This window comes from Anomaloglossus baeobatrachus, chromosome 5 (genome assembly GCF_048569485.1).
Source record: "Anomaloglossus baeobatrachus isolate aAnoBae1 chromosome 5, aAnoBae1.hap1, whole genome shotgun sequence".
NCBI classification, from domain to species: Eukaryota; Metazoa; Chordata; class Amphibia; order Anura; family Aromobatidae; genus Anomaloglossus; species Anomaloglossus baeobatrachus.
This window is the reverse complement of record NC_134357.1, coordinates 80,948,363-80,970,862: the sequence shown is the minus strand read 5'-3', so window position 1 is coordinate 80,970,862 and position 22,500 is coordinate 80,948,363. Positions and strand designations below refer to the sequence as shown.

Sequence of the window (22,500 nt, the reverse complement as noted above, 5' to 3'; positions counted from 1 at the left end):
TCGAAAGTGACGCACATCCGGCGTCGCAGTCAATATCGCAACGTGTAAAACCTTTTTGATACGATGAACGAGCGCAAAAGCGTCGTTATCGTATCATCGCTGCAGCCTCCGACATTTCCATAATGCCGATGGTGCGACAGGTACGATGTTGTTCCTCGCTCCTGCGGCAGCACACATCGCTGTGTGTGAAGCCGCAGGAGCGAGGAACATCACCTTACCTGTCGCCGGCTGCAATGAGAAGGACGGAGGTGGGCGGGATGTTTACATCCTGCTCATCTCCGCCCCTCCGCTTCAATTGGCCGCCTGCCGTGTGACGTCGCTGTGACGCTGCACGGTCCGCCCCCCTAAGGAAGGAGGCAGGTCACCGGCCAGAAGAACGTCGCACGGCAGGTATGTGCGTGTGAAGCTGCCGTAGCGATAATAATCGCTACGGCAGCTTTCACTAGATATCGCACGTGCGACGGGGGCGGGACTATCGCTGCAGCATCGGTAACACATTGTTACCGATGTCGCAACGTGCAAAGCCCTCCTTAGGATAGGTCATCAATGTCTGATCAGCAGGGGTCTGACACTAGACACCTCTGCCGATCAGCTGTTCTTGGTCCTGGCGGCAGCAGACAGCCGGATATGCTGCGCTCCGGCGCTGCTCTGTCTACTAATGGCCGTAGCCGGGTACTGCACATCTGCCTCCTATTGATATGAATGGGAGGTGGATGTGCAGTACCCGGGCCACACCTGCTATCAGAACACTGAGTAGCGCCGTAACTCAGCATTCCCAGCTGTCTGCTGCCACCACCGGCACCAAAACAGTTGATCGTTGGGGGTGTGGGGTGTCGGACTCCGGCCAATCAGACATTGATGACCAATCCTAAGTATCGGCAATCAATGTAAAAGTAGTAGGCTACCCCTTTAAAGGGAAGGTGTCGCGGTTTTTTATTTTTGTATTAAAAATAGTGATTATGAAATCAAGTATTTTTAATACAAAATTAAAATCGCAGCTTATTTAGTTTTTATTTAATTCTTATTTTACTGGAGGCACTGGGGGCTGCCATGCTGGATTTGCCGTGTGTGTAACAACAGTAACTCATTCCTTTATGGCAGCCCCTGTGCATAGACTCTGATAGTCGGAATCCGACCCTTAAGGCCCAGTCACACTAAGCAACATCGCTGCTAACGAACAACTTTTGTGACGTAGCAGCGATGTTGCTAGTGATGTCGCTGTGTGTGACATCCAGCAACAACCTGGCCCCTGCTGTGAGGTCGTTGGTTGTTGCTGAATGTCCTGGGCCATTTTTTAGTTGTTGCTCTCCCGCTGTGAAGCACAGATCGCTGTGTGTGACAGCGAGACAGCAACAACTAAATGTGCAGGCAGCAGGAGCCGGCTTCTGCGGAGGCTGGTAACCACAGTAAACATCGGGTAACCAAGAAGCCCTGTCCTTGGTTACCCAATATTTACCTTTGTTACCAGCCTCCGCCGCTCTCACTGTCAGTGCCGGCTCCTGCTCTGTGCACATGTAGCTGCAGGACACATCGGGTTAATTAACCCGATGTGTGCTGTAACTAGGAGAGCAGGGAGCCAGCGCTAAGCATTGTGCGCTGCTTCCTGCTCTGTGCACATTTAGCTGCAGCACACATCGGGTAATTAACCCGATGTGTGCTGTAACTAGGAGAGCAAGGAGCCAGCGCTAAGCGGTGTGCGCTGCTCCCTGCTCTGTGCAGCTGCACCCTGTACTCTATACCCTATATATGTACCCTGTGCAGCTGCACCCGGTGTGCGCTGCTCCCTGCTCTGTGCACATTTAGCTGCAGTACACATCGGGTAATTAACCCGATGTGTGCTGTAACTAGGAGAGCAGGGAGCCAGCGCTAAGCATTGTGCGCTGCTCCCTGCTCTGTGCACATGTAGCTGCAGTACACACCGGGTAATTAACCCGATGTGTGCTGTAACTAGGAGAGCAGGGAGCCAGCGCTCAGTGTGCGCTGCTCCCTGCACGTGTAGCTGCGTGCGCTGGTAACCAAGGTAAATATCGGTTTGGTTACCCGATATTTACCTTAGTTACCAAGCGCAGCATCTTCCACGCGGCGCTGGGGGCTGGTCACTGGTTGCTGGTGGTGAGCTCACCAGCAACTCGTGTAGCGACGCTCCAGCGATCCCTGCCAGGTCAGGTTGTTGGTGGGATCGCTGGAGCGTCGCAGTATGACATCTCACCAGCAACCTCCTAGCAACTTACCAGCGATCCCTATCGTTGTTGGGATCGCTGGTAAGTTGTTTAGTGTGACTGGACCTTTAGGCTTATTACAGGAGATCTCCCTGCTGTGGCCTGGATGCGCCCCCTGGGCTGTTCAGATCACAGCAGAGAATGGAGATCAGCGCCATCTTTCTGCAGCTCACAGCGGTCATTCTGTGTGCTGAACTTTTCCCCCTGTCACCCGTTCTGCCCGTGGGGAGTAGTGTACCGACGCCCCTCCCCCGCCGCCGATGCTACCGTCTCTGATAATACCCCCACGCTCTACCAACATGGCCTGTCACCTGTCGGCCTGTGTGAGTAGTGTACGGCCCCCCTCCTTCCCTGGCCGCAGCCGGCGTGCTTGTGCTTGTGTGTGTGTTGCAGAGCATTTTGCGTGTGTGCTGGCAGAGCAATGTGTGCGTGCTTTGTGTGTTGCAGGGCATTTTGCATGTGTGCTGCTAGAGCAATGTGTGTGCGTGCTTGTGTGTGTGTGTGTTGCAGAGCATTTTGCATGTGTGCTGGCAGAGCAATGTGTGTGCGTGCTTGTGTGTGTGTTGCAGAGCATTTTGCGTGTGTGCTGGCAGAGCAATGTGTGCGTGCTTTGTGTGTTGCAGGGCATTTTGCATGTGTGCTGCTAGAGCAATGTGTGTGCGTGCTTGTGTGTGTGTTGCAGAGCATTTTGCGTGTGTGCTGGCAGAGCAATGTGTGTGCGTGCTTGTGTGTGTACTGCAGAGCATTTTGCGTGTGTGCTGGCAGAGCAATGTGTGTGCTTGTGTGTGTATTGCAGAGCATTTTGCGTGTGTGCTGGCAGAGCAATGTGTGCGTGCTTGCGTGTGTGCTGGCAGAGCAATGTATGTGCGTGCTTGTGTGTGTGTTGCAGAGCATTTTGCGTGTGTGCTGGCAGAGCAATGTGTGTGCGTGCTTGTGTGTGTATTGCAGAGCATTTTGCGTGTGTGCTGGCAGAGCAATGTGTGCGTGCTTGCGTGTGTGCTGGCAGAGCAATGTGTGTGCGTGCTTGTGTGTGTGTTGCAGAGCATTTTGCGTGTGTGCTGGCAGAGCAATGTGTGCGTGCTTGCGTGTGTGCTGGCAGAGCAATGTGTGTGCGTGCTTGTGTGTGTGTTGCAGAGCATTTTGCGTGTGTGCTGACAGAGCAATGTGTGTGTGTGTGTGTGTGTGTGTGTGTGTGTGTGTGTGCCACTGCATGTGAGTACCTCTGTGTGTACCGGTGATACTGTCTGCTGAGCCGTGTATCTAATCCTATCGTGTGTGTGATACTGTCTGCTGAGCCGTGTATCTAATCCTATCCTGTGTGATACTGTCTGCTGAGCTGTGTATCTAATCCTATCGTGTGTGATACTGTCTGCTGAGCCGTGTATCTAATCCTATCCTGTGTGATACTGTCTGCTGAGCTGTGTATCTAATCATGTCCGGTGTGATACTGTCTGCTGAGCCGTGTATCTAATCCTATCCTGTGTGATACTGTTTGCTGAGCTGTGTATCTAATCCTACCCTGTGTGATACTGTCTGCTGAGCTGTGTATCTAATCCTGTCCTGTGTGATACTGTCTGCTGAGCCGTGTAACTAATCCTCTCCTGTGTGATACTGTCTGCTGAGCTGTGTATCTAATCCTATCCTGTGTGATACTGTCTGCTGAGCTGTGTATCTAATCCTGTCCGGTGTGATACTGTCTGCTGAGCCGTGTATCTAATCCTATCGTGTGTGATACTGTTTGCTGAGCCGTGTATCTAATCCTATCCTATGTGTGATACTGTCTGCAGAGCCGTGTATCTAATCCTGTCCTGTGTGATACTCCAGCTGTCCTTGGTGACACTAGACATTTCTGGTCACCAACAAAATGGCTCTACACTGTGTCCCTACATGTCATTCTCTGTTATCTGTTGTAAACACTCAGATTGGGAGGGGGAGGCGTGCCAGCACACACAGGAGAGCAGACTCCGCCCACTTTTACTGCAGGCTGTAATGTGAGTTTTTTCTACAGTGGAATTTCTGTAGGATTTCAGCAGCTGCTCCACCTAGTGTTAAACAGTGGAAAATATCAAATTTTAATTTTTTTTTTTTATTTTGCACAATTAAAAACAAATAATATTATTTAAACAAAACATTACTTTACATTTTTTCAGTTATTGATTTTTTTTTTTTTTTTTTTACGATACCTTCCCTTTAAATGTGTGCATTTTGGAGGTAAAATATAATTTTGGAGTTGGGATACATCAACAACAAAAAAAAAAAAAAAGCATTGTGTTGCACTATTGCTGGCTGCACAGAATTACAGTGAGTTGTCCAGGACCTGAACATTGAGAGGTCATCAATATCTGATCAATGAGGGTGCAGCACCTGGCGCCCCAGCTGATCAGTTGCTCTGACCGGCACCGAGAACTGCTCGCCTGCTGACCTGCACAGCTCCGTCAACAGAATAGTGTCCTCGTCTGGGTACTGCACATTCGCCCCCTATTAATTAGAATAGGGAGACATACAGCACCCGGCCGCGGACACTATACACTTGATGGAGCAGATCTGCAACACAGTAGCTCCTAAATGAATGAAGACCAGTGGCATTTTACACTGCTGGCCTGAACTGTGCGCTCTCAGGAACTGCTGGCAGAACAACATCATGAAGTGCATGGACACTGAAGTTGGCTGAATACAGCCAGCAACAGAGCAGCGCTTACAAACTCTATAGGAAAGAGCTCACAAGCGTGTACTCTGTGCCTAAAAGACAGGACACCTCTGATAGACTGCAGCAGTGGCCGGTAACCTATGCAACAAATGGTAAAATAGAGAATTAAAAAGTCCTCCATTCTTGAGAACAGAGAGAATAGAAAGCAAATGACAGAGCCCACACAGTCCTGTAGATAATCTGACATTGCGGTGTTCAGATTCAGACCTAATACTCCCAACACGGCAACCCCAGAAAAAGAAATTGAAACTCCATTTCTGAACCTCCTTCATACACCCCATAACACCAACCTGGATTTGGCATGCAGTGCACATTTGTCTTCAGCGTAGCGGTTTCTGTAGGGTCGCCGCTTTCTTTGTCGGTTTCTTCTGTGTCTTTCTCCATTTCCTTTTCTCCATATTGTTTCTCGGTTTCTTCCACCTCGGAGCTCAGTGGTTTGAGCTCATCCTCCGGGACGTCGCTCTTGTCTTTGCAGAAAACGTTGCAGGAGATGGGGCTGTCGGCCTGGGAGTCCATTGGTTCAACGGAAATTCCTGGGAAAAAAAAAAAGAGAAGTTAGAAAACTTCCTACCACAACAATGGAAACCGCGGCTAATGAGCAGTAATACAGCAGGGCAGCGCGGCATTTTATCTTTGTGGCACATTCACGCAAAATGGGAAAAATGTCAAAACTGATGCAAGGAAAGAGAAGAGAAAGTGCACATTGTATATTGCAAAGGGCAGGAGTTTAACCCCTAGATGACGTGTGCTATATACACATCACGGGCGGGCTCAGGAGGCGATTGGTGCAATCAAATTGTTTGGGCGTCCCACTGACTGCTACTAAAAGCTCGATTCACTGCCATCTTGAGGCTTCTGGTGCCTATGCTTCATATGAATTTATTTTTGTTTTTTACTAATATATATGTAATGTTAAAGAATTACAGTATATAATACAATATCAGGTTTAAACCTACAGGAAGATTTAAAAGTATGCAAGGAGTAGTAAAAAAAAATACAAAAATACTACAACATTATAGTTGATATTGAGTGCAAACTTAAGTAAACTCATGGCCATAATGACGCTGTAATGTTGATTAAACGGATATCCGATCTGTGGTTGTTGAATAATCTTCCTCTAAAGTTTCCATCTAATGACGTCTTCAGTGCATCGGGGCAGGACTTTATGGGTTTAGAGTCTCCTGCCCCTCCGCCTGCCTCCTCTGTTTCCCATACAGGTTTGATTATTCAGTGGCCCATTTTTTTTTTAAATGCCACATCAAAGGCAGGGACATGACCTTTGACGTACCAGTACTCCTGCAATCATGGCGGCGGCGCAGAATATCAGAAAGGAGGCAGATCACTGAATAATCAGTAACCTATAAAAGAAACAGAGGGGGCAGGCGGAGGAGCCGAGGAGCGGCAGAAGACCCGACCCCAAGTCCCGCTCTGATGTGCAGAAGACAACGTTAGATGAAAAACCTAGACGACGATTATTCAACAACCACAGATGGGATTCCTTCACCGCAGGAACCCGTTTACTCAGCAGCACAGCGTCATTATGGCCATGGCTATACTGTATAGTGCTAAATCCTGCTGACAAGTGCCCTTTAAAAATCATCCCCTTTTTCCCAATTGAGAAAGAAAACAAAACCCATAACATATTATAAAGAATATAAAGCCGCGCTCACATACCAGATCCATCACAAATGCGTTTCAGCTCCATTCATTTCCTATGGAGTCGCGGCAAGATGTGGTCACATGCGGTTGCATCGCACGCCACGGAATCTTGCCGAGATTCCATAGGAAATGAATGGAGCTGTAACGCATTTGTGACGGATCCAGCTTTGTGGCAAAATACCGCTGATGTGAGCGCAGCCTTACCCATATCATAGGCACTGTAAAACAATATACTCGAAAAGAAAAAAAAAAAATGTGTTTCTTTTACTGGTTGCTGCACTACCCCCTAAAAATGCAATATTAAAGGGAACCTGTCATCAGAAATTTAGCTATAAACCTAAAACTTTCCCCCTCTGCAGCTCCTGGGCTACATTCTGGAAAGGTTCCTGTACTTTTTGTGGCCCCTTTTAAACCAAATTAAATACTTTATAAACTTGTACCATTTGCGATGTAAATTTTGTAAATCGTCCATGGGGGCGGGCTCTCTGCTGACCGTTGCTGTTCCTCCAGCTGCAGCACATTGACGCCGTCCCCCCACGCTCCATTTTATCCATCAGGACGCCGCCCACTGCGCCCGAGGTGCCGCCCACGCCAGGATCGCTGGTGACGTGTGTCACAAGCACGAGATTATGGGCGGCGCTGTGATTGCATCGCAAGTGCCCGCCCATAATCTCGTGGACACGCTTTCCTCCACTGCCTCCAGCGTTCTGCGCAAGCGCTCGCCAGCCAAATAACCCAACGTCACCTCCTTCCCATCTTACCCTGCAGCAGGGCAAGATGGGAAAGAGGTGACGTCGGGTCATCTGGCCAGCAAGCGCTTGCGCAGAACGCTGGAGGAAGAGGGGAAAGGGCGGTCACGAGGTTATGGGCGGCACTTGCTGATGACGCTCCCAGCGCCGCCTATAACCTCGTGCCTGCACAAAACGTCACCAGCGGTCACACGTGCACACAGTGCACAGTACCGCTACAGTCGCACAGCGCATGCGCGGGACCACGGGCGCCCAGGGGCGGTGTCCTGAGATATGAAATTCAGCGTTGGGGGCGGTGTAAATCTGCTGGAGGAACAGCAACGGTCAGCAGAGAGCCCGCCCCCATGGACGATTTACAAAATTTACATAGCAAATGGTACAAGTTTATAAAGTATTTAATTTGGTTTAAAAGGGGCCACAAAAAGTACAGGAACCTTGCTAGAATACAGCCCAGGAGCTGCAGAGGGGGGAACTTTTAGGTTTCAAGCTAAATTTCTGATGACAGGTTCCCATTAAGGTTTATTCCCATCATCATAGATAAATATTGTTGCTTATTACTTATCAAAGTAAAAAGTAATTTTGCAACTTATTGCTTATTAGTATCTTAAGAATGGCTGAAAATGTTAAACTTCTTTACAGTTCGTTACCAATGAGATTGAGCACCGCTGCTGCACAGCAGAACATGCGCAGCACTTACAAACCCTTTTGTATTGACCTTGTAAGTGGTTCTAAAGCTGGCCAGGATTGCTGGAGCACCAATATCTCCTAATCCTGGGAACAAATGTGCGACTGGAGGGATATTCAACCTTGTGTACAATGTGTGACTTAAGCCCGCTTTACACGCTTCAATATATCTCACAATCCGTCGTTGTGGTCAAGTTGTAAGTGACGCACATCCGGCATCGTTTGTGAGGTATCTGCGTGTGACACCTACGTGCGATCAGGATTGAACGCAAATACGGTGGTCGCAAACACATCGTATCTTTGTCTAGAATTGAACGTTTTGTTGCACGAACCTAGTCAATTGAAACGTGTGACATCCCTCATACGATTGTGATGTCTGAGGCTATGTGCGCTCTGCACCGCAGCTTAAAAAAGGTCCGCTTCAGAGCGCAGCTGAAAAGCTGCGTTCTGAAGCGCCTCACAATGTCTGTCATTCACTAATCTCTGTCAGTCGGTCACTATCTCCGTCCCTCTCTCTCTGTCCATGTCAGGCTATCCCTCTTACCCCCTCTCTCATACTCACCGATCCCCGATCACCGGCACGGCATTCACACTGCTGCAGCGGCTTTCACTATTTTGAAAAAGCCGGCCGCTCATTAAACAATCTCGTATTCCCTGCTTTCCCCGCCCACCGGCGCCTATGATTGGCTGCAGTGATACACGCCCCCATGCTGAGTGACAGGTGTCTCACTGCACTCAATCACAGCAGCCGGTGGGCGTGTCTATACTGTGCAGTGAAATAAATAATTAAATAATTAAAAAAAACGGCGTGCGGGCCCCCCCAATTTTAATACCAGCCAGATAAAGCCATACGGCTGAAGGCTGGTATTCTCAGGATGGGGAGCTCCACGGTATGGGGAGCCCCCCAGCCTAACAATATCAGTCAGCAGCCTCCCAGAATTGCCGCATACATTAGATGCGACAGTTCTGGGACTGTACCCAGCTCTTCCCGATTTGCCCTGGTTCGTTGGCAAATCGGGGTAATAAGGAGTTATTGGCAGCCCATAGCTGCCAATAAATCCTAGATTAATCATGTCAGGCGTCTCCCCGAGATTGCTTCCATGATAATCTGTAAGTGACAGTAAATAAACGCACACACCCGAAAAAATCCTTTATTAGAAATAAAAAACACAAACATATATCCTCGTTCACCACTTTAATAAGCCCGAAAAAGCCCTCCATGTCCGGCGTAATTCAGGATGCTCCAGCGTCGCTTCCAGCTCTGCTGCATGGAGGTGACCGGAGCTGCAGAATACACCGCCGCTCCTGTCACCTCCACGCAGCTAATGAAGGGAATAGCGCGATCAGCTGAGCTGTCACTGAGGTTACCCGCTGTCACTGGATACAGCGGTGGCCGCGGGTAACCTCAGTGACAGCTCAGGTGATCGCGCTATTCCCTTCATTAGCTGCGTGGAGGTGACAGGAGCGGCGGTGTCTTCTGCCGCTCCGGTCACCTTCATGCAGCAGAGGTGGAAGCGACGCTGGAGCATCCTGAATTACGCCGGACATGGAGGGCTTTTTCGGGCTTATTAAAGTGGTGAACAAGGGTATATGTTTGTGTTTTTTATTTCTAATAAAGGATTTTTTCGGGTGTGTGTTTATTTCCTGTCACTTACAGATTAATCATGGAAGGTATCTCGGGGAGATGCCTGACATAATTAATCTAGGATTTATTGGCAGCTATGGGCTGCCAATATCTCCTTATTACCCCAATTTGCCAACGCACCAGGGCAAATCGGGAAGAGCCGGGTACAGTCCCAGAACTGTCGCATCTAATGTATGTGGCAATTCTGGGTGGCTGCTGACTGATATTGTTAGGCTGGGGGGCTCTCCATAACGTGGAGCTCCCCATCCTGAGAATACCAGCCTTCAGCCGTATGGCTTTATCTGGCTGGTTTTAAAATTGGGGGGAACCGCACACCGTTTTTTTAAATTATTTAATTATTTATTTCACTGCACAGTATAGACATGCCCACCGGCTGCTGTGATTGGGTGCAGTGAGACACCTGTCACTCAGCGTGGGGGCGTGCCTCACTGCAACCAATCATAGGCGCCAGTGGGCGGGGAAAGCAGGGAATACGAAAATGTTTAATGAACAGCCGGCTTTTTGAAAATAGTGAAAGCCGCCGCAGCAGTGTGAATGCCGTGCAGCGCCGCGCCGGAGATCGGGGATCGGTGAGTATATGAGAGAGGGCTGCTCAATTCAGTTACTCAGGAGATTAGCGGTCACCGGTGAGTCCTTCACGGGTGACCGCTAATCAGGACGCGAAACAAGCCAGAGCCACAGCATGACAATGAAGTCGGGTGAAGTTAACCAGAGTTCATTCTGATCGTGCGGCTCTGTCTGTGTCTGCTGTCATCTGCCATTCAGCTCTGCTACATGGCTGTCTGTGTCTGCTATCAGCGGCCATGTAGCAGAGCTGGCAGATGACATAGTAAAAAACGCATCCCTACACATTACACACGCTTGGCAAGTCAATAAATAAAAAAAAAAAAAAAAGGTGCCCAATGCATACGTCACGGAACACATGATCTAAAGCAGAGGTTCCCAACTCCAGTCCTCAAGGCACACCAACAGTGCATGTTTTCAGGATTTCCTTAGTATTGCACAGGTGATAATTTAATCACCTGCAAAGGTGCTGAATCCAACACCCATGCAATGCTAAAGAAATCTTGAAAACATGCACTGTTGGTGTGCCCTGAGGACTGGAGTTGGGAACCTCTGATCTAAAGGATCGCACACAAAATTGATCAATTTAACATAGACTACTAACGCACGTGTGACAGCAAATGAACGACCTACGTGCAATCTCATAAGATCCCGTATGCAACCTGGGCGTGTCACATCGCAAATGTGATTGTACAACTAATTGCAACGTGTAAAGCTGACTTAAGGCTGCATGCCCATGATCAGTGTTTGCAGCGTTTTAGATGTAGCGTGCTTTCGCTGCGTCCAAAATGCTGCGTTGTACAGTACAGCACAGTGGATGGGATTTCTGGAAATCCTGTGCCCTGTGCTTGTTTGTTCCGCAGCAAACACCGATCTGCAGTGCGTCTTTCCAGACCGCAGCATGTCAATTGTTTCCTGTGGATTCACATGCGTCCTCCGTAGGGAGAACACAAGCGAGAGACCGCAGCGCACTGAACCCTGATCGTGGATACTGACAGCTGCGGTCTCCTGCAGAGGAGACGCACGGGCCCCACCGGTCAGGACCCGTCACGTCCAGGACACAGCGATTCCTGATGGTGGGCACATACCCTAACAGGTTTCTTATTTAAATACAAATCCTCTTTACAATCAAGCCTGTGAAATCTCACATACACGCAGCTTTTTTTTTTGCCACGGCTGAGTTTGAGCACTGCAGCGTTTCTGAAAATCTGCTCATCGATTCACAGCATTTTTTTTACCAATTGAAACTAATGAGAAACTGCAGAAACGCAGCATAACATTAGTGCTGTGTTTTTGCAGCGGGTCTTGGTGAATAAAAAAGAGAATTTTGTTTACTTACTGTAAATTCTTTTTCTTATAGTTCCGTATTGGGAGACCCAGACCATGGGTGTTTAGCTTCTGCCTCCGGAGGACACACAAAGTACTACACTTAAAAGTGTAGCTCCTCCCTCTGAGCTTATACACCCCCTGGTAGCCAGTCCCAGCCAGTTTAGTGCAAAAGCTGAAGGAGAATAGCCACCCACAAGTAAAACAGAGTAAGAACCGGAACAACCGGAGACTCTGTCCACGACAACAGCCGGTGATAACACGCGGAACAAGAAATTGCCAACAGGCAGGGAGCTGGGTCTCCCAATACGGAACTATAAGAAAAAGAATTTACGGTAAGTAAACAAAATTCTCTTTTTCGTTATCGTTCCTATGGGAGACCCAGACCATGGGACGTCTCAAAGCAGTCCCTGGGTGGGAAATAAACAGAAAAACTAAGAAGTAGGCGGAACCTAACTTCACAAATGGGCGACAGCCGCCTGAAGGATGAGTCTGCCCAAGCTCGCATCTGCCGAAGCATGAGCATGCACTTGGTAGTGCTTCGAGAAGGTATGCAGACTAGCCCAAGTGGCAGCCTGACAGACTTGTTGAGCCGTAGCCTGATGCCTGAAAGCCCAAGAGGCACCGACAGCTCTGGTCGAATGTGCCTTGATCCCCGGCGGGGGAGGCACCTGAGTACACTGGTAGGCGTCCGAAATGGTCGACCTAATCCAACGAGCTAGGGTCGGCTTAGAAGCCGAGAGGCCCTTGCGCCGGCCTGTGGTTAGCACAAAAAGAGAGGTGCACCGCCTAAGCGCAGCGGTGCGAGACACATAAATCCGGAGAGCACGCACCAGATCCAGAGTATGCAACGCATTTTTAAAGCGATGAACAGGAGCCGGACAAAAGGAAGGTAGGGTAATGTCCTGGTTAAGGTGGAAAGGAGAGACCACCTTAGGAAGAAAGTCCGTAGTCGGTCGGAGAACCACCTTGTCTTGATGAAAAACCAAAAAAGGTGACTCCGAAGAGAGCGCAGCCAAATCAGAGACTCTCCTGAGGGAAGTTATGGCCACCAGAAAGGCCAATTTCTGTGAAAGACGAAACAAAGAAACCTCCCTAAGGGGCTCAAAGGGGGGTTTCTGCAAAACCGTGAGAACCAAATTAAGGTCCCAGGGATCTAAGGGCCGCCGGTAAGGCGGAATGATGTGAGACGCGCCCTGCATGAAGGTGCGGACCTGAGCCAGCCAAGCGAGACGCCGCTGGAACAGCACTGATAGAGCTGAGACTTGTCCCTTGAGAGAGTTGAGGGACAGTCCTAGCTGCAGACCGGACTGTAGAAAGGACAGAAGGGTCGGCAAGGAGAATGGCCAAGGAGGATGGCCGGAAGAGCGACACCAGGACAGGAAAATTTTCCAAGTCCTGTGATAGATCTTGGCGGAGGAAGACTTACGGGCCCGAGTCATAGTGGAGATGACTTCAGGAGGAATACCAGAAGCCGTCAAGATCCAGGACTCAAGAGCCACGCCGTCAATTTGAGAGCCGCAGAATTCAGGTGGAAAAACGGACCTTGCGAGAGAAGGTCTGGACGGTCCGGGAGATGCCACGGCACCTCTACGGACAGATGGAGCAGGTCTGGGTACCAAGCTCGCCTGGGCCAGTCCGGTGCAATGAGGATGACTCGACGGCCCTCCATTCTGATCTTGCCCAGGACTCTGGGCAAGAGAGCTAGAGGGGGAAACACGTAGGACAGACGAAACTGGGACCAGTCTTGAACCAGAGCGTCCGCGGCGAAGGCCTGAGGATCGTGGGAGCGAGCCACGTAAACCGGAACTTTGTTGTTGTGATGGGATGCCATTAGATCCACGTCCGGAGTGCCCCACTTGCGGCAGATTGACTGAAACACTGACGGCTGAGATAATATGCCTCCCAGTTTTCTACGCCTGGGATGTGGACTGCGGATATGGTGGACTTGGAGTCCTCCGCCCATTGAAGAAAGCGTTGGACCTCCAACATTGTCAGGCGGCTGCGTGTCCCGCCTTGGTGATTGATGTAGGCAACCGCTGTCGCGTTGTCTGACTGGACTCGAATGTGCCTGCCCGCCAACAGGTGGTGAAAGGCTAGGAGAGCTAGAAGCACAGCTCTGGTTTCCAGCACATTGATTGAAAGGGCTGACTAGGACGGAGTCCAAGTGCCCTGTGCTCTGTGGTGGAGATGTACCGCTCCCCAGCCGGAAAGGCTGGCATCCGTGGTGAGAATCACCCAGGACGGGGCCAGGAAGGAGCGCCCCTGGGATAGAGAGAGGGGCCGAAGCCACCACTGAAGAGAGCTTCTGGTCTGTGGCGACAGAGCCACCAACCTGTGCAAGGAGGAAGGCCGCTTGTCCCAACAGCGGAGAATGTCCAGCTGTAGGGGACGCAGATGGAACTGGGCAAAGGGAACAGCCTCCATTGACGCCACCATTTGACCCAGCACCTGCATCAAGCGCCTGAGGGAATAACGGCGGGGTCTCAGCAGAGAGCGTACCGCCAGTTGGAGGGACTGCTGTTTGACTAATGGCAACTTCACAAGTGCCGGCAAAGTCTCGAACTGCATCCCTAAGTACGTGAGACTCTGGGTCGGAGTCAGAGTGGATTTGGGAAGATCGACAAGCCACCCGAACTGGGCTAGAGTGGCGAGAGTGAGCGAGACACTCCGCTGACAGTCCACGCTGGATGACGCCTTGACTAGAAGGTCGTCCAGGTAAGGAATCACTGCCAACCCCTGTAGGTGCAGGACCGCAATCACTGCTGCCATGACCTTGGTGAATACCCGAGGAGCTGTGGCCAACCCGAAAGGAAGAGCCACAAATTGGAAATGATCTTCTCCGATTGCAAAACGTAGCCAACGCTGGTGAGAAACTGCAATTGGCACATGCAGATAGGCATCTCTGATGTCCATGGACGCCAGGAAATCTCCTTGGGTCATTGAGGCAATGACTGATCGCAGAGACTCCATGCGAAAGTGCCGCACCTGAACATGCTTGTTGAGAAGCTTGAGATCCAGGATGGGCCGGAAGGAACCGTCCTTTTTGGGAACTAGGAAGAGATTTGAGTAGAAACCTCTGAACCGTTCCCGTGCGGGAACCGGTACAATTACTCCGTTGGCCTGCAAGGATGCCACGGCCTGTGAGAAGGCGGCGGCCTTGGAGCAGGGGGGAGTTGAGAGAAAAAATCTGTTTGGCGGGCTGGAAGAGAATTCTATCCTGTAGCCATGGGAGATGATATCCCTTACCCACTGATCGGAGACGTGTTGAAACCACGCGTCGCCAAAGTGGGAGAGCCTGCCACCGACTAAGGACGTTGCTGGCGCGGACAGATAGTCAAGAGGAGGCTGCCTTGGTGGCAGCAGCTCCTGCGGTCTTCTGTGGACTCGCTTTTGGGCGCCAGTTGGATTTCTGGTCCTTGGCTGAGCTAGTGGACGAGGCCGAGGACTTAGAGGACGACCAGTTGGAGGAACGAAAGGAACGAAACCTCAACTGATTCCTACCCTGGACAGGTTTCCTGGTTTTGGTTTGTGGCATGGAAGTACTCTTCCCGCCAGTAGCTTCCTTAATAATTTCATCCAGCTGTTCTCCGAACAGCCGGGACCCAGCAAAAGGGAGCCCCGCAAGGTACTTTTTTGAAGAAGCATCTGCCTTCCACTCTCGAAGCCACAAGATCCTGCGGATAGCGAGGGAATTAGCCGAAGCCACCGCAGTGCGGTGAGAAGCCTCCAGCATGGCAGACATGGCATAGGATGAAAAAGCTGAAGCTTGGGAAGTTAAGGGAACCAATTCGGGCATAGATTCCCTGGCGAGGGAATGCATCTCCTCTACAGAAGCAGAGTTGGCTTTGAGAGCCCACACTGCTGCAAAAGTCGGGGAAAACGAGGCCCCCGCCGCTTCATATACGGATTTGGCCAGAAGGTCAATCTGGCGGTCAGTGGAACACTTAAGGGAGGTGCCATCAGCCACCGACACAACGGTCCGGGCTGAGAGCCTAGACACTGGAGGGTCTACCTTTAGGGAATGAGCCCACTCCTTGACCACCTCAGGTGGAAAGGGGAAGCGGTCATCAGAACCACGCTTTGGGAAGCGTTTGTCAGGACAGGCCCTGGGCTTGGTCACAGCGGCCTGAAAACTGGAGTGGTTAAAGAACACACTCTTTGTCCTCTTAGGCAAGGTAAACTGGTGCTTTTCTGCCAGAGAGGGTTGCTCCTCTGATACTGGCGGATTGAGATCCAGTACAGAATTAATGGAGGCAATCAAGTCACTAACATCTGAGTCACTTTCGGACAGATCAATGGGGTACATGGAGTTAGCCTCCGAGACCCCTGTAAAGGCATCCTCCTCATCCTGCGAGTCAGCTCCTGAATCAGAGCTGCGGGACGAGGAAGGAGAGGGAAGCCTGCGTCTCTTCTTAGGAGGACGGGGTCTGGGACCAGATGAATCCTCTGTGAGCTCCGGTCCTGAGAGACCCCTAGCAGCAAAGGCACCCTGTGAAGGGGGCTGATGCATGTTCAGCAAAGTCCTGGACAGAAGTCCCATGGAGTCGGCAAAAGACTGGGAGATAGACCTAGAAAAGGATTCTACCCAAGCCGGGGGTTCAGACACAGGAGCAGGAGCAGCCTGAGACACCACTTGGGGTGAGACTCCAGGCTGAGGCAACGCCAGGTTAGAGCAGGCATCACAATGTGGGAATATGCTCGGTTCAGGCAGCAGGAGCTTACATGCAGTGCATACTGAATACAGCTTTGGAGCCTTGCTCCTCGTGTGAGACATGCTGCTGGAGTGGGGGCTCTGCCAGAGAATGAACCCCAGAGAGTATAAACAGAAGTCCACAACCGGAGACCGGTTGTGGCTTACCGGACCGCTGGAGCGGTGTTGTGTGCCCTCCAGATCCCGAAGCCCGGACCCCCAAGCACAGCACCTCAGCAGAGATGCTGCAGACCAGCGCTGCAATGACTGATCGCAGAGAGAACGCTGATAAAATGGCCGCCGGAGCGAAGGGAGGGGGCGGGACCTGCTTGAGGAGCGGGATCTGGAGGGCCATAGAGACCTACAGGGGAGGAGACACACACTGCAGTGGGGAGTGTCCCTCCCCTGTGCAGAACGGCCGCCGGGCGGAGCCGAGCCTGGCCCTCTGCATGAGTGACATGCGAGGGCAGTGAAACCGAAACTAGGCCTCCGGCGGAGCCGGGGCCTAAATTTGAGCGGCGCGGCCGGCGCGCAGGCACCATCGGCGCGGTTCTCAGGCGACAGCTAGAGGACCCGCCGGAAATGTCAGAAAACACAATAAGCACACTCTCCCACAACAATAAAGTACAGGGACCCCGAAAAGTAAACGTCTCAGGTACTTAGCTTGCTGAGACGCAGGGCCAAGTCCCTGGGGATGAGTGCTCCAGTCCAGCAGGGTCCTGAAGGGCTGCGGATGGAGACCGGTCTCCTGCCAAGCATGGAGACCGTGCTGGCTCCCACTTCAAGCCAGAGCCCAGGAGGGATGGTGAAGGAGCACGGAATGTAAGGCTCCAGCCTAGGAATCAACCTTACAACACCGCCGACACAGTGGGGTGAGGTGGGACATGCCGGGAGTCCAGACATGGACCCACTTTTCTTCAAACTCTTTCCAAAAATCAAAGAAATCAGATGAGAATGCATGTGTGGATGTATGCCTCCTGACACAAAGCAATAAACTGGCTGAGTCTGCTCATCAGGGGGTGTATAAGCTCAGAGGGAGGAGCTACACTTTTAAGTGTAGTACTTTGTGTGTCCTCCGAAGGCAGAAGCTAAACACCCATGGTCTGGGTCTCCCATAGGAACGATAAAGAAATTAACTTGTACCAGCTCTTCACTAGAATTTTATATTTTGAAATTAAAATTAAGATTGCATACAAGTCCACTGTTCTCCGTTGGTCAGGATTACTTTTTTTATTTACCGTATTTTTCGGTTTATATGACGCACCGGATTATAAGACACACCCCAAATTTAAAGGGGGAAAAAAAAAAAAAAAAAGAAAAATGGGGTCCTTCTTACAAACCAGTGGTGTCTTACCAGGAGCAGGCGGCAGCGATGGTGGAGCGATGGTGGAGCGATGGGGGGGGGGGGGTTGCCACAGGAGGCAGGGGCAATGGTGAAATAGGCGATGCTGAAGGGGCTGTGCTGGGGCTGCGGGTGATGTGCTGGGGCTGCGGGTGCTGTGCTGGGGCTGCAGGCCAAGGGAGCTGAGTTGTGCTGGGGCTGCAGGCCGAGGGGAGCTGTGCTGGGATTGCGGGCGCCGTCATGAAAATATGAAAATGTCGGCACTACGGACTTCAAATAATGATGCCCGGACTTGGCGCATGCACAGATGGAGCTCTCGGCTCAAGATCTCATCTGCACACGTGCCGCCTCCAGGCCACTGATCTCTCAGCTGCGACTTAAAGAAAATGGCACTTGGAGGTGGCGCATGTGCAGATGAGATTTTGAGCTGAGAGCTCCATCTGCGCACGCACCGACTCTGGACGCCATTATTATGAAGTCCACACCTCTGACATTTTTAGGATGGCGCTCGCAGTGCCAGCACAGCGCCTTTCGCCTGCAGTCCCGACACAGCGCAGCTCCAGCACAGAAATGCGCCCTTGGCCCGCAGCCCCAGCACAGCAATGCGCCCTTGGCCCGCAGCCCCAGCACAGAGCCCGCAGCATTGCTCCTGTGACCCCTCTCCAACATCCCCTATAAAACTATAAAAAAAACATTTGGATTATAAAATCACACCCTCCATTTTCCTACCAAATTTTTGGGAGGAAAAGTGTGTCTTATGATCTGAAAAATACGGTATTTATGTTAAACTTTCCTGTAACTCTTCTTCTCGGAGCTCACCATCGCTGGTAGTGTGGGAGACTTCTCCATCCTGAAGAAACTTTTGCATTTTTTTTAGGACTTTCTTGTGGGATTTGTTAGGTTGATAATTCACTGCAGACAATCTAAGAAGAAAGACACATGTCATTGGCTCTAATCTTACAGCGTGAAAGACTTAGACATAGAATAACTATGTACAAAGCAGCTAAACTGGAATTATAGCAACTCTCTTAAATATAGAGGGCGGAAGGACATGCATCAATCCACAGGAAAAACAGGGGCTCTGTGATCACGAGGACAGGGGTCCAACGAGCAAGGTCTTTCCCTGCACACACAGAGTGAGGCGGAGTGTGAGGGGCGCTCTGGTCACACGCCGTCACCCACAGAGACAACATGGAGCAGGGGGCGTATGTCTGACCATCACCCTCTAATCAACTCATCACTGTATGTGTAGTAAGGAGGCTCAGGACCCCTGTTCTAGTTATATAGGGGGGTTCCTGCATTCAGACAAAGGTGACAGGTGCACTTTGTGATAACCCCTTTAATGTGAACTATCTGCTGTTGCACTTCTTCTCTACAATTTGGAGCTTCATATTAGCTCTTCCTATAGATCTAGGTACTTTAAAAGGGGTTATCCAACTTTCTAAGAACTTGCATCTGCAGTCCCAATGTTCTTTTTTTAAAAAAAAATTGTCCAGTGTTACATAATTGGCCACAGCAGTAGCTGTGATGTGCCACAATACTGGTATTATCACTCAGCAATGGCAGCCATCATACCTGAGGTACGGCCGTTAGGCCTCCTAGGGTGACAAGTCTCTCCCTATACAAGCATGCAGTAAGAGACCTATCACTCAAAGGGAGATGGCGGGAGGAAGCCATCAGGGACCTGCCTGTCTGACTATCTCACACACGTTTCACCGCAGATTTGCTTCATCAGGTGTCAGGGTTGTCTTGAATAGAGAACACTTGAATGGAGAACACAGTTCCATTTTCACACTCATCATGTCAAACTTGTGTTACCAGGTGGTGGGCATCTTACTATGTGGGGGGTCTAAACGCCTACAGCTTAATCATGCTGCAATCTTACCTTATGGTGTACTGGGGGCAGCAGGTTTGGCTCATCAGAGGCTTGTACACATACTTCCCACTCCTACAAACAAAAGATAACGTTTAGGAACAAATACATAAATGGCTTCTGTTATCCTGTGAGATGAGACATAACACTTAGTAGGGAATTCTGTGCAGACATGTAGTAATAAAAAGGAGACAGCCGCACTCTGTAGAGCTATGTGTAACAACGAAAATGAAAGTATAGACATCCATAACTGCTATGAAAAACATGCAAAATTTGAGATACTTAGCTCACAAAAATGGCCAGTTTTATGTGAGCCCCACAGCCAGTGGCAATGCAACCTCATTTTATTGGGTCCCTACCAAACTAATGCCTCTCTTTGGGTTAAATAAACGTACACTTTATGGGCGGACAGGAACCTGCTAATGAAGAATTAAAATGGCCTAAGGCTGAAGAGCAGGAGTGCTCAATCAGAAGGCGTGACCCTGTAATCTAAGAAAAAGACTGATGAAACATCCTAACTTTCTACAGTCAACAAGTACAGACTGCAGTGCTAACATAAGTATAATCATTTCTTAGATTACAGGGTCATGTCTTCTAATTGAGCACTCCTGCTCTTCAGCCTTAGGCTATTTTAATTCTCCATTTGCAGGTTCCTGTCCGCCCTCTTCCCTCTGTACTAGTCTATCTATTGTAACTTATATATGTATTGTGTATGTAACCCTTCTCATGTATAGCACCATGGAATCAATGGTGCTCTATAAATAAATAATAATAATAATATTATTATTATTAATATAATAGTGGTCTGAAGTGTTACACAGCCGGCATCTACCTGTAACAGCAGTGACTGGAGCTAGCACAGATTGCTGCTTGTTAACCATTTACATGCCGATGTAAATCACAGTGGGGACCCAATGGGCTGTCATGGGTGGCTGGGTTTCTAAGAACATTTTCTCCATATAATCCGCCTGCACTTGAAATGCGTTGATGTGATGTGTGCTGTTATTATGCACTTTACATAAACCTCGTATGTTTTGAGCTGGATCCTGAGATTATCAGTATTAAAAACAGGTTCAAGTCGCCTAAAGGGACTAAAACAGATTAAGTAAAAATAGATATAGAATTAGAAATAGTTTTCTAGTTTTTAAAAACAGAAGAAGAAAAAGAAAACGTGTAAGGGATCTCAGCAAATGGAAACAAATCATTTTTTTTTTTACAATTTAAATAGATTATTATTAATAACTAGCTGTAGTACCCGGGCAGTGCCCAGGATAGGGTGTCTGTCTACCTCTGCACCAGTCTCTTTCCTAGTCTCTCTAGCTCGGTCCCCGTCTGCCTCTTACTCGGGCCCCGTCTGCCTCTTACTCGGGCCCCGTCTGCCTCTTACTCGGGCCCCGTCTGCCTCTTACTCGGGCCCCGTCTGCCTCTTACTCGGTCCCCGTCTGCCTCTTACTCGGTCCCCGTCTGCCTCTTACTCGGTCCCTGTTTCTCTACCGACATCTTATTACCTCACACATAAGCTTGTTATACTATGAATGTCTTTCGTTCCTATAGCAACTAATCAGAGCTGCTATTAATAACCTATAGCTTGTAGCTCCATTGATTTTAATGGAGGCAGGTTTGTTGGAGAGTAACTAAAGCGCGGGATTAAATTTTCCCGTCAAAACAGTCTATGAAATTCCCTGAGGCACATGGAGTGTCTGTGCACAATTTCGTGATTGTAAATGCGACGGTGCGGATTCCTTTAGCGGACATACATACACACATACAGTTTTATATATTAGATAATAATAATCATATTTATTTCTATAGCGCCAATATATTCCAGAGCACCTTACCAGAAAATATGTAAAAGAAAAAAATAAAAAAAAACACACCATAAAAGTATAAATGGTACTAACTGGAAAAAATCATGTTACCAAGTTATAAGAAAAAAAAAGTCCCCTATACCAAGTACCAATATGTACTAGCCTATAATAAAGCAGCAAAATATCAAAAGAATGAAATGCAAGAATAAAAATTGTCTGCAGCAGAAAGAGGTTAAAGGGGTATTCTCACACTGTCTTTTGAGCAGCTCAGAGCCCTGGAGTCTCCTCACTTCCAGACTGCTTGGGGAGTGGGCACTCCTCTTTGAGTGTCAGTTCTGGTTAGGAGCATATTGTTACAACACGCTAACAGCCTGTCTTTGTTCTCACTTTCCATATAGAGATAACAGTGCAGGTGAACAAGCATAAGGGGTACTTCTCACACAGCGAGATCGCTGCTGAGTCACGGTTTTTGTGACGCAGCAGTGACCTCATTAACGATCTCGCTGTGTGTGACACTGAGCAGCGACCTGGCCCCTGCTGTGAAATTGCTGCTCGTTACACACTGCTCTGGTTCATTTTTTGGACGTTGCTCTCCCGCTGTGAAGCACACATCGCTGTGTTTGACAGCGAGAGAGCAGCAATCTGAATGTGCAGGGAGCAGAGAGCTGGCGTCTGGAAGCTGCGGACGCTGGTAACCAAGGTACACAGCGGGTAACTAAGCGAAACGGTTTTCTTGGTTACTCGATATTTACCTTGGTAACTAGCGTACGACGCTCTCAGGCTGCAAGTGCTGGCTCCCTGCACACATAGCCAGAGTACACATGGGGTAACTAGCGAAGCGCTTTGCTTAGTAACCCGATGTGTACCCTGGCTACGTGTGCAGGGAGCCAGTGCTAAGCGGTGTATGCTGGTAACCAAGATAAATATCGGGTAACCAAGCAAAGCATTTTGCTTGGTAACCAAGGTAAATATCGGGTAACTAAGCGCAGCATTGCTTCCACGAGTCGCTGGTGGCTGGTCACTGGTGAGATCTGCCTGATTGACAGCTCACCAGCGACCATGTAGCGACGCACCAGCGATCCTGACCAGGTCATATCGTGGTCGGAATCGCTGGTACGTTGTTTAGTGAGACGGTACCCTAAGGCTCAAGAAATTTAGAGCTCAGATTAGGAAAACTACCTGGGAAACTGCAGATGCTGGGTTGGTAATTATTCAAGACTGATAAGAGCAG

At 49.6% G+C, this 22,500-nt stretch overlaps 1 protein-coding gene across 4 annotated transcripts in view; it reads right to left on the bottom strand.

The window, feature by feature from the left end:
• The window catches only part of ATE1 (arginyltransferase 1), a 188,355-nt gene that overhangs the window by 139,085 nt on the left and 26,770 nt on the right, over positions 1 to 22,500 (bottom strand). For all 4 annotated transcript variants that reach the window (XM_075348636.1, XM_075348637.1, XM_075348638.1 and 1 more), the window contains exons 3-5: positions 19,474 to 19,536; positions 18,408 to 18,511; positions 5,217 to 5,459 (exon numbers count right to left, since the gene is read on the bottom strand). In XM_075348636.1, coding sequence (XP_075204751.1) covers positions 5,217 to 5,459; positions 18,408 to 18,511; positions 19,474 to 19,536 — 410 coding nt within the window. The remainder of the gene's footprint in view (positions 1 to 5,216; positions 5,460 to 18,407; positions 18,512 to 19,473; positions 19,537 to 22,500) is intronic.